This window comes from Crocodylus siamensis, chromosome 5 (assembly GCF_052110815.1).
Source record: "Crocodylus siamensis isolate JL-2025a chromosome 5, ASM5211081v1, whole genome shotgun sequence".
Classification (NCBI taxonomy): Eukaryota; Metazoa; Chordata; order Crocodylia; family Crocodylidae; genus Crocodylus; species Crocodylus siamensis.
The window spans coordinates 171,773,167-171,785,571 of NC_143399.1; the positions used below are offsets into that span (position 1 = coordinate 171,773,167).

Here is a 12,405-nt window from a genome sequence, read left to right on the forward strand (position 1 = left end):
TATGCCAAGGTTCAGAATATACTATAATTCATATGTATTGAAAAGATTCTGCTTTCAAGAAGAAAAACTTAATTTCCCACTTCATTCAATGGAACTGCATCACAATTGGTTAAAATTTCTGCCACCACTTACCAATAATTTTTCCGTTTGAGTCCTGTATGACTCCCAGTTCCTTCTCCTCTTGTCTCCACAACTGGATTAAAAGGCTAGCTGCTGTCTGATCTTTGTGGCCTCGCCAGGTGCTGATGTGAGAAGTGGTTTTATGATTGTCACAAAATTCAACCAATATTCCAAGGATTAAGTTGCACATGTTCTTTTGCTTTAACTTAGTCAAGGAAAAAGGAAAACAGCTGTAAATTGTTTGGAATACAATGAAATTCTGCCTTCAGTGACAAAAAGACAGAAATCCTCCTAGATGCATGATTCCACAAAAACTGCCACAAAAAATTACTGGCTCAAAACTTTTACTTCCATTCAAATGTGCCTGAGCAGTTTAGATGGCCTGTTTTAAAGTCTGGCCACATGTACACAGTGGTTCTCCTTCACAAAGGGCTTGTCTACACGACTGCAGCAGTGAGTCCTTGCACCAGAGGGCTTAAGAATGCCCTGCTCCTGTTCCATGTACCCAAGTCTGCTGACACTCTCCAAAGTGAAAATATGTCAGTAAGACCATTCTGGGCTCACTGTCTTCAGCACTTGGTCCCCAGAGGACCTAAGAATGGCTGTTAGGGATGAGCTTGGAGCAGTCTCACTCACTTAATTGTGATTTAAAGTGTACCTGTGGACTTGGGTTGCTACAATGTGTCTGACCTCCTGGTGCCAGGACCTACTACTGCAGTGGTGCAAATAAACCCAAAGACATCTAAGTACATTCTTAAATTTATCCCTACTGACTTCAGTGGGACTTAAAAACTTAAGTGCTTACCTGAAAAGGGATGTTTTACTGAATGAAGACTTATGATACTTTTCTATACACAAAAGCTTCATTAAAATGCAAATTTAAGTTGTACATAACAAAGTCAATTTGGCAACTAGAAAACTGCCAGACCTGTGTGATGAGCCTTTATGCCTCCTGTCATCAACCACTATCAGTGCTGTGCTAGTATTAAACAGCCTTAAAACTGACAAGTTAATGTCAGTTTCAAGGCTTGTAAAGGCAGCCCTGAAAAAGACTGGGTTGGTCAGTCATATCAAGGCTGCTAGTAGAGACAAGACACTCTTGCATAACAAGGTAATGAGTCTTGCCAAGGTGTGAACAGCTGAGTACATGCTGTTCCCTCATGAATTAGCCAGCATATTTAGTACATATTAAGCAGTACCTTTAATATTGAAAAAAAATGTTTTTTGCAGAAGACCTTTTTTTTTTGCACAATTTAAATAGGTGCCATCCTCCTCACATGATTAATGGTTTTTACTGGATCTGGAATTATACTGAAAAATTAATTTTCAAAGATAAAGATCAGCTAGAAACTTGTCTGATAGTTTACATGCATGTGAACTGATGTCTGCCTGCTTTGCTCTGAATTAACTGCTCCGTGATTCACACAATATTGCATGCAGACATAATAACCCCAGAAGCAACAATAGCAAGCAAAAAAGTTGCTGTTTTTCAATATTGCTGTTATTCCCCAATAATACCTACTGCCAATAAATCCAGAAGGAGAAAAATGCCCTCTCTCTCGAGAAAATAGTCCTCCGCAATGTAACATCCCATGACACAGCACCTTAAATGGAAATAATTTAAATATGCAAAATACCTTTCATATTAGGAGAGGTTCTACCAAACAGAGATCATTTACTTTTACGAGCTACATAAATAATATCATATGTCATACTAAATACCAGGGGAACACATTTCCATTTCTCCTAAGCTCACAGCAGGGACTTCTTGACTCCCTGGGTGTGACTATATGAGACGTGACTGCACAGTGATTATTGCGTGGTAGTGCAGTACTACTGGCGAATGCCTTTTAAGTGATGCTACTGCACAGTAGTGCTGGTGAATGCCTTTCGAGTAACGCTACTATGCAGCTTTCCCCAGTATTCACACTCTACTGAAACTGGCACAGCTAGGATGGGCCAGCCACTTTTCAAGAATGCCTGACACTCGCTCGCTGAAGAAAATCTTCTATGGCGAACTGTCAAATGGAGTACACTCTTGTGGTGCACCTAAGAAGCAGTACAAGGACACCGTAAAGGTGCCCCTAAAGAGTTTTGGCATCGACCTGGAGTCATGGGAGCAAATTGCTTGTGATCGTCCATCCTGGAGGTCATCAATCCAGACTGGAGCACTAGCCTTCGAACAGCAATGCATGGCAGAAACAATGAAGAAACGTGTGGCCAGGAAAATGAAAACCTCTTGTACCTAGTCCTCATAGCTTTCCTGCCCCTGCTGCAGCAGATTGTTCAAGGCAAAGATTGGGCTTGTGAGTCACCTACATACCCACATGACCTAGCCTCCAACCCCCTCCTTTATCTTTCCTCTCTCTCTTTTCTCCTTTCTTTTTCTTTTTCTCCCTCTTGTTTTTTTCCCCATTTCTCTCTCTCTTCTTCCCTCCCCACCCCGCTGGATGTGATCATCTTCACTGGCGAAGGACAATAACACACTGTACAGTAGCCTACTAATACTGCACAGTAGCATACTAGCATTGCTGGTGTTGTGAAGCATTACTGGGCAGCATTATTTGGCTACTGTGTAATCAGCATCTCATGTAGACACACCCCCTGAGTCCAGTTCTCTGCAGCTGCCAGAATCCATGTGATTTAACCTCATTAATATATGTCTTGATTTTGATCTTAAAACTACCTGAGCTTTGTTTCTTAACATATTAGGAGAGTGTTTAAAGTCTTACCCTTTTGATTGTTAGAAAGCTCCTTCTATCCTAGAGTATATTCCCATCTAATTTATACCAGTTTATTCTTCAGTCAAAATTAAGTAGTTTCTCACCATCCTTGGCATTCACCCCCCTGATCTGTAGAGTGCAATTATATCCCCTCCTTCCATCTTTATTTTGCTAAGCTAAATAAGCAAACCTCTTTTAGGTCACTGCAACTGCAGTGTACTGTAGATATACCTGAGCTAGTTTTAAAGCTAGTTATGTCTTAAGTACCTGTAGCAACCTGGCTGTATGACCACAGAGCCTAGCATGGCAAATTGCCCAAGTATTTTCCCTGCTTCTTAGGCAGGTTTAGCAGTCCCTGTTAAACTCCAAGCTACTGTCTCTAGACTGGTACTGGCACCCAAGTAAGTAAGTTTACAGTATTCTGTACTACTACTTTTCATAGATTTCATAGACATTAGGGTTGGAAAGGACCTCGGGAGATCGAGTCCAGCCCCCTGCCCAAAGGGCAGGAAGTCAGCTGGGGTCATAGGATCCCAGCAAGATAAGCATCCAATTTGCTCTTGAAGGTGTTCAATGTAGGTGCTTGAACCACCTCTGATGGCAAGCTGATCCATACCTTGAGGGCTCGGACAGTAAAAAAATTCTTCCTTATGTCCAGCCTGAAATGGTCTTGTAGAAGTTTATGACCGTTCGACCTCGTCATCCCTTGGGGCACTCTAGTGAACAAATGTTCCCCCAGATACTGGTGGTCACCCCTGATAAACTGGTGGCCGTCAGATCACCCCTGAGCCTGCGCTTCTCCAGGCTAAAGAGCCCCAAGGCTCTCAGCCTGTCTTCGTAAGATCTGTTTTCCTGACCTCTGATCATGCACATGGCTCTTCTCTGGACTCTCTCAAGCTTCTCCACATCCTTTTTGAATTGTGGAGCCCAAAACTGGATGCAATACTCCAGCTGTAGCCTCACCAAGGCCGAATACAGGGGGAGAAGGACATCCTGGGATTTGCTTGAGAAGCATCTATGGTTGAAAGCCAGCGTTTTGGTCGCTTTACTAGCCACAGCATCGCATTGCAGGCTCATGTTCATCTTGTGGTCAATCATGACCCCCAAGTCTCTTCCTTCCATAGTGCTAGCCAGCGTAGCACTGCCAAGCCTATAAGGGTGCTGTAGGTTTTGCCTCCCAAGGTGGAGAACCTTGCATTTTTCGGTTGTTGTTAAACACCATCAGGTTCTTGTCCGCCCATTTGCTGAGCTTGTCCAGGTCAGCCTGGATCACCCACCTGTCTTCTAGCATGGATGCTTTGTCCCAAAGTTTGGTGTCATCAGTGAACTTGGCCAGTCCACTTCTGACTCCAATGTCCACATCATTAATGAAGATGTTGAACAATATGGGTCCAAGGACAGAGCCTTGGGGGACCCCACTGGTCACAAGGCACCATGACAATTGACTTCTGTCAATTACTACCCTCTGGGTCCGACCATGGAGCCAATTTCCCAGCCAGCGGATCGTGGTGGACCCAAGGCCACAACTGGCCAGTTTTGCCAAGGGGTGATCATGGGATACCAGATCGAAGGCTTTTCAATCCATTTCTATACCAGTCATCAAAACTATCCAATTCTTCCTGAATAATCTTCTTCTGTATTGATGCTGTCTTTCATATTGGCAAGTTTATAGCAGCGCAAGTTAGCTATCATTAGCACATTCCTATGTTTTATGCCAAGCTCACTAATGAAAAGACCAATCCTTGAGGAACTCCAGTAGAGGGGGTGTAGCTCTCTATGTTAAGGAAAACTACATGTCCCTGCAAACTGATGCTGGCGACCAGGGTGGACGACTAGAGACCCTCTGGGTTAAAATCCATGGGGAACACAGCACAGGGGACACGATGGTGGGAGTCTACTACAGACCTCCCACCCAAAGTTAAGAGCTTGACAAGGAGTTCACCCTGGAACTGGCTGAGGCCGCATGCTCCAGGACCATGGTTGTCATGGGTGACTTCAATTACCTAGACATCTTGTGGGAGGCTCACTCAGCAAAATCCAAGCCATCGCAAAGCTTCCTATTGTGCATGGATGACCTCTACCTGACTCAGAAAGTCTATGGGCCAATGAGAGATAAAGTACTGCTCGACCCAGTACTGGCTACTGGGGATGACCTAATCGGTGACCTAGTGATCAATGGGAAGGTGGGCGACAGCAACCACAAGCTGATAACTTTCACCATCTGCCGTAAAGCTGGCAAATAAGTCAGCAACACTGAAGTACTTGACTTCAGGAAAGCTGACTTTGACAAGATCAGGAGGCTTGTTGGTGAGCCCGTAAGGGACCACAACCCCAGGGGGAGGGGAGTTTAGGAAGAGCGGTTGCTCCTTAAGGGAGCAATCCTCAATGCACAAGGTAATTCTATTCCATCTCGGAGGAAAAGCAGCAAGAGGGCAGGCTCTCCAGGGATCTAGCAGACCTCCTGAGGCTAAAAAGAAAGGCCTACAAAGGATGGAGGATGAGATTCACCTCCAAGGAGGATTATTCTGCACTGGTCCCTGTCCTGCATGGAGAAAACCAGGAAAGCCAAGACTGCAACTGAACTCCAACTAGCTTCGAGCATCAAGGACAATAAAAAGTCCTTTTACAGATATGTGGGGAGCTGGAGGAAAAGCAAGGGCAACATTGGACCCCTGCTGAACCAAATGAGACAACTGACACCCAGGAAAAAGCCAACCTATTAAATGGGTACTTTGCGTCGGTCTTTCATCAGTCCCATGGGACGCCCATGCCCTCCACAGGACAGGGAGGTCTAGATGAGGGAGATCCCCTGCCTTCCATTAATGCTGACCTTGTGAAGGAACACCTTGAGAGGCTGAATACCTTCAAGTCAGCCTGCCCTGACAATCTACAACCCAGGGTAGTCAAGGAGCTGGCGAGCATAATAGCCCAGCTCCTGGCACGGATCTTTCAAAACTGGCGCTCTGGTGTAGTGCCCAAAGACTGGAAGAAGGCCAATGTGGTGCCTATCTTCAAGAAAGGGAGGAAAGTGGATCCAGATAACTATAGGCCCATCAGACTGACTTCTATCCTGGGGAAGGTCTTAGAAAAGTTTATTAAAGAGACCATCCTTAATGGACTGGCCAGTGCCAACACACCGAGGGATAGCCAGCATGCGTTTGTTGGGGGTAGGTCTTGCTTGACCAACTCATTTCCTTCTACAAACAGGTGACCGATCACCTGGACGAGGGAGAAGAGATTGATGTCATTGACTTCAGAAAAGCCTTTGATCTGGTATCCTATGATCACCTCTTGGCAAAACTGGCCAATTGTGGCCTTGGGTCCACCACGATCCACTGGCTGGAGAAGTGGCTCCGTGGTTGGACCCAGAGGGTAGTAATTGACAGAAGTCAATCGTCATGGTGCCTTGTTACCAGTGGGGTCCCCCCCAAGGCTCTGTCCTTGGACCCATTGTTCAACATCTTCATTGATGATGTGGACATTGGAGTCAGAAGTGGACTGACCAAGTTTGCCAATGACACCAAACTCTGGGGCAAAGCATCCACACCTGAAGACAGGCGGGTGGTCCAGGCTGACTTGGACAGGCTCAGCAAATGGGCGGACAAGAACCTGATGGTGTTTAACACCAAAAAATGCAAGGTTCTCCACCTTGGGGAAAAAAAACCTGCAGCATCCTTATAGGCTCAGCAGTGCTACGCTGGCTAACACTATGGAAGGAAGAGACTTGGGGGTCATGATTGACCACAAGATGAACATGAGCCTGCAATGCGATGCTGTGGCTAGTAAAGCGACCAAAACGCTGGCTTTCATCCATCGATGCTTCTCAAGCAAATCCCAGGATGTCCTTCTCCCCCTGTACTCGGCCTTGGTGAGGCTGCAGCTGGAGTATTGCATCCAGTTTTGGGCTCCACAATTCAAAAAGGATGTGGAGAAGCTTGAAAGAGTCCAGAGAAGAGCCATGCTCATGATCAGAGGTCAGGAAAACAGACCTTATGATGACAGGCTGAGAGCCATGGGGCTCTTTAGCCTGGAAAAGCGCAGGCTCAGGGGTGATCTGATGGCCACCTATAAGTTTATCAGGGGTGACCACCAGTATTTGGGGGAACATTTGTTCACCAGAGTGCTCCAAGGGATGACGAGGTCAAATGGTTATAAACTACTGCAAGACCATTTCAGGCTGGACAAAGGAAGAATTTCTTTACTGTCTGAGCCCCCAAGGTCTGGAACAGCCTGCCATCGGAGGTGGTTCAAGCACCTACATTGAACACCTTCAAGAGTAAATTGGATGCCAATCTTGCTGGCGTCCTATGATCCCAGCTGACTTCCTGCCCTTTGGGCAGGGGGCTGGACTTGATGATCTTCCAAGGTCCCTTCCAGCCCTGATGTTTATGAAATCTATGAAATCTTCCATAGCCAAAGAGTTTCTTTCAATTTGTTTCCTTCTGTTTAGATGAAAGCACGTCTTTGCCTATCAGAAATTACATCCTTTCTTAGTGCTGCTCTACACCACTTTTCTATTAACCTAATACTGTGCCAGCAGAGGCAGAAACAGGCTTCAACCAGGTTATGCTTATTTCAGCCAATACCAATGGTAGCAGAGGTGGTGTGCCAGACACCACTTCAACCACTCCACTTGGGCAGCTCTCTGCCTGCTGAGTAGGGAATTCAAGCCAATGACTAAGCGCTTTTCTAAAATGCAATGTGAGCTAAATATGTCGACTTTTGAGAGAAGAGCAACAGCAAAGATAAAATCAAGGTTTCTCACTTTTTAACAATCATTGTTAAAATCATTCGATACTAACCACAAACAATCCAGTGTACTAAAAAGGAGTCGATTGTGACCTAATCCACTATAGAACTTCTTAGGATCCATCTTCAGTAATGGGATAAGTATATCCACTCCTTCACAGCCAAAGAGCTCCTGTTGAGACATTAATTTAAGCCATTATTTTTCCTATTTTTTTCTTCTTCTCCTATTTTACATACATCCAATAAAATCTCAAAGAAGTAAAAACAAAATCATGTTCCCTGTGCCTGTAATTGTCATTAACAACTTACTATAAAAAATGTTTTTGTATAGAAAGTGTTAAATTAAAATTTTTCAGATATTGATTCTAAAAGTTCTTCTAAACTCACCACTCAACTGAAACATGCCTATTTCCATTCATTATTTAGAATGATATAGAACTCTAGAGTCAGGTTCAGTCTCTTTGTTTAAGCACAAAAAGAAAATGGGAATTAAAAGTAAGTGTACTGAAAATTAGAATGTGGACAAATGCTCATTGCCTCTGTCTCTCTTGGGGTGCCTCCCCCAAAATTAGGCTTGGGGGAAATGCAGGGATCAGCTGCTGCTTAAGTCCTCCTGGTCCTTGGCAGGAAAACCCACCCCACACCTTTCTCAAACCAAGCTGACTGATCTGGGAAATGCACAAGGAACATTTTGCTGGCACCAGTCTTGGGAAGAGGTAATCAGCTGCTGTTCCCTTTGCATTCCCCAGACCAAGGTGAAGCATGGGGAGCCTTTCTGCACTGCTCAACTCCTCCCAGAACCAGGAGAATTCAAGCCACCACTGCTCCCCGCATCCATGTTACCCCACCTAGGAAAAGTGCAAGGAGCATTTCCCCTCGACTTGACTCTTCCCAGGCCTAGAGAAAAGTTGATTGACAGGGAACAGGGTTGCCAACTACTCACAAATTTAATAAATAAAGTAGTAAATAACTAAGCTAAAAACACCTGTGTGTAAAAAAAAATTTAAAAAAATTGAGCCGTCCATAAGAAACATAAGAGCTGCCAGAGTGCAACTGAAGCTCCATGGCAGGAGCTCCAAGTGTTCCTTGTGGGAGGCAGCATGGCAACACAGACAGAGCACAACAGTGCCATCTGGTGTTTGAACACGAGTGCAACAATCTGAATTCTTGAGCTCTGTGGCTCATGGGACTGTCTGTAGCTCCTTCCCCAACTCTGATCCATGTACTGGCACTGTTGCATTCATCTGCCTGTAACGCTGCTAGGCGTAGGTATGCAGATAGTAGTCCTTGGGGGAGGGGGAGGGTGTCTGTGCTGTGACAGGGGAAGTGGGGCTGGCAGGGTTAAGGCTGGGGCGGGGCAGCATGGTACAGGGTGCAGTCAGGGGCAACCTTTTTACTATGGTTGCTGTTAAACCCCAAGTTTGAACCTAGCCCTTGTCCATGTCCTAGCAGACAGGATACATTTACATTATGTAAAACGTGTTAGTAAAAGATATTTGGTTGTAGACAGGAGTTCATTTGTCTTGGGTGGCAATCTTGGTGGGGAAAGGTACAGGCACTTGCTCCTGCACAAGACAGATTTTCCTGGTTGAAAGAGGAAGATCTTTCTCCTAGATCCAGCATGGTTTCCCCTGAAAGAAACTGCACAAACATAAATATGTTCCCAGTTTCTAGCAGGAAAGCAGCATTTCTCCTGCTAGAAATGTAATTTCTGTTCTTACGTTAGCTGTCAATAAGCTTTAACCTTTAAGTGATCAGTTACAAATGACATTTGCCTTTGAAGAAAACCAAGAGTGTGATTTAATGAAAAGAAATAAATATTTTTACTTTTCCTATTTGGATAAAGCAGAAGGATACAAACCTTTCTGTGAAGATCATTCTCACAAACAATAGACAGGATGAGTAATATATCAGTCTGAATCTCCAGTACGATGGCATCTTCCTTTTCTTTAGATAAGTTTGCTGCATACTTTAAGAGATCTACAAATTAATTATTAATGTGAATGTCCTATTGTTCATGTTCCTTTGTAACTGTATCTAGCTACAGCTCATATTTTTAAAATCAGCTTTCCAATCCAGTCTACCACAATCCACCATAAAATTTATATTTCCTGAGCTTTCCAAAAGTTCATGCAACCTGTATGTAGGGCTGGAAGGGCCCCTCCTGAGACATTAAGTGCACTCACCTGCATTCATAGGAATATACTTAAGCAAGGAATAATACTCAGGAAGACAACTAGGTTGTAATCTTTACTTCTGTGGACTGAAGCTAATGACTATGTATAATAAAAGCTATGTTATCTGGCATTTTACCATCTGGAATGCTCCATTAACTGGCATCTGTTATAGATGGCATATGTTGTTTACGGCAGTGGATCGACGCAGTAAATGCGAAACTATAAATCCCACCACAGCACTTCCAGTTTCGCCGAGTCCCACTTCTTCCTTGAGGACCACAGCCTGGGGCAAAGCAGCCTGCATGGGGCTCCTCTCTCTGAACCCGGCACACTGATGTCATGGACTGAAAGCACCGGTGCACCGGCAAAGATGGCTCCAACCCACTGGAGATAAGCTCTCAGATAACCAGCATATTTGATTAACTGGTACCCCCATTCCCCATGGATGCTGGATAACAGAGCTTTTACTGTATTTAATAAGAATTCCCATGGAAATGTTGCATCCAAACATTCTGTGATGAATATAAAGCACAAAATCCTGGCTTCATTGACCTCAATGGGAATTTTGCCATGGTCTATAATGGGACCAGAATTTCATTTGTGGATATAGTCTTTCTCCTTACAATGAACCTTATATTATAGGTCATCTCCTGATTCCCAGATCATTCTGATAATTGATTTCTCTAATTCTGACTCTACTGTATTACTGAAAGGTTTTATTTTTTAAAAAAGAATAAAATTAATAAAACTCTTAATTTAACAACTGACACGTATTAAAAATAATAAATAATGTGACAGTAGATGTGATTTACTGAATATGGAAAGGTCTCAAGACTGAACAGCTTTATTCTGTCTTTCATTTATTTTTTGCTATACGCACCTTATTAGCCAACAGACACACCACAAGCCTCTTATTTACACTGAGGCCACTGAACACCAATCTGTCGGCGCACACAGACTGTAAAGCGAGCTTTAATTAAATTTCTGCTCATTTTGAGTCCCTTTTTATTTCCAGAGTACAGTATAAACGAGTATCAGGGTAATGGTATCTAACTCTGCTCCTACTAATCTGAATAGGATTTCTGCCATTTATTTCAAATGCAGGATTTCGGCTGTAATCATGCATGTAAATTTACATGGGGATTTAGATGGTTCAAAACCAGGAATGATATTGGCAATCACCACCTTAATCATGGATTCATATCAGTTCAGTCAAGTATACATAAAAGTATTATCTAAACTAATCTATTCTCAGTGCACTTACTATTGTAGGTATTCATGTATTAAAACACCACCCTCACTTTGTAGAATGAATTAATGAGGATAGTAATACATTCTCTTTCTTATACTCGTGGCCTCTTCCTAACAGGATTGAAGAATCCTTTTGCTTGATGTCTGTGAAGAGCTAAAATACAATGAGTCTCCTTGTTCATGATTACATTTGCCATCAGTTTATACAGAAAATATTCTATACATAATTGCTTTAAAACTAAATGTATGTGCTGAAATGCCACAAAATTAAAATAAATCAAATAAATTAAGTTTTAAATGGATTGTCTTAATGCTTTTACAGTATGCCTGTGTACTCATGTTTAAAGAGTCAGCTGATAACATAAGTATTAAAAACTAAAAGCACAAGAACACAGATGGATTTTTGTGTGTCCTACTACCAAAGGAAGAATAACCGTACATTTTTAAAATATGACAACATAAATCATGCTTTACCTAACAGCTGGCTAATTGCTCCCTGATCACAAAGATCAAGGTTCACAGCATCGTCACAAAGGGACACCACAGGTCTCAGTACTCTCAGACTGTAGCGCATCTGTGCAAGTTTGTTGCCACGACCACCTGTACCATGGAAACTGTTACCTTGACCAAAGAAGGGATCTGTAGAGAAATCAGAATGAATACCTTCCTTTGTAACACAGCATATATTCAAAATAAAGATGTGTTAAAAAGCAGATGATGGGTTACAAGTTGTAAATAAACCAAAACCAAATAACTAACTGTTAATGTTCCAAGAGCTAACAAGCTTTAAACAAATCTTTCTTGTTTAAAAATAGTTTTCTAATAATATTATTTTTGGAATTCTTATATTATTAATCATGTCATATTTTATTAAGATAACATTTTTTTTTTAAATCACAACAGAGATATGTTTTTAATTATTCCAACAATTTAGTTAGCGCTGGTTAATATGTTACCATCTGCAGCTGGAAACCTGTGCTCCCATATGACACATTAAGTGCATCTGGTGTTCTCAATCTTGTCCCACTGATTATTTGTCCACATCAGAAAAGACAAGTCTGACAAAATTGGTTACTTAGGTGAAGGAAGTACCCAAAAAGACCATAAAAAATGCAGGTGAGCAGGCATGTACTGAACTGCAGGCATGTTTACATGAGACATTTACTGCACATTAGACTAATTAGCTACTCAGTAAACATTGTGCATCTACATGTGTGCCCCTATTAGGCTGGAGTAAACAAATTTCCTCTGCAGAAGCATATATGTAGACGCTGCCTTGGCTGGCTGGGACACAAGGGTGCTTCAGAATGAGGGCTGCCTGCCAGCTAGCTCTGTGCTGAAGCACCCTAGTGCCCCAGCAAGCCCCTCCCCACAGCATGCTGAGC

At 43.0% G+C, this 12,405-nt stretch overlaps 1 protein-coding gene across 3 annotated transcripts in view; it reads right to left on the minus strand.

Moving 5' to 3' along the window:
• CFAP69 (cilia and flagella associated protein 69) overlaps positions 1-12,405 on the minus strand; it is a 59,289-nt gene that overhangs the window by 16,455 nt on the left and 30,429 nt on the right. For all 3 annotated transcript variants that reach the window (XM_090047119.1, XM_090047118.1, XM_090047120.1), the window contains 5 exons: positions 11,495-11,659; positions 9,454-9,572; positions 7,646-7,764; positions 1,643-1,724; positions 133-325 (listed from right to left, as the gene is read on the minus strand). In XM_090047119.1, the coding sequence (XP_089903245.1) occupies positions 133-325; positions 1,643-1,724; positions 7,646-7,764; positions 9,454-9,572; positions 11,495-11,659 (678 nt within the window). The remainder of the gene's footprint in view (positions 1-132; positions 326-1,642; positions 1,725-7,645; positions 7,765-9,453; positions 9,573-11,494; positions 11,660-12,405) is intronic.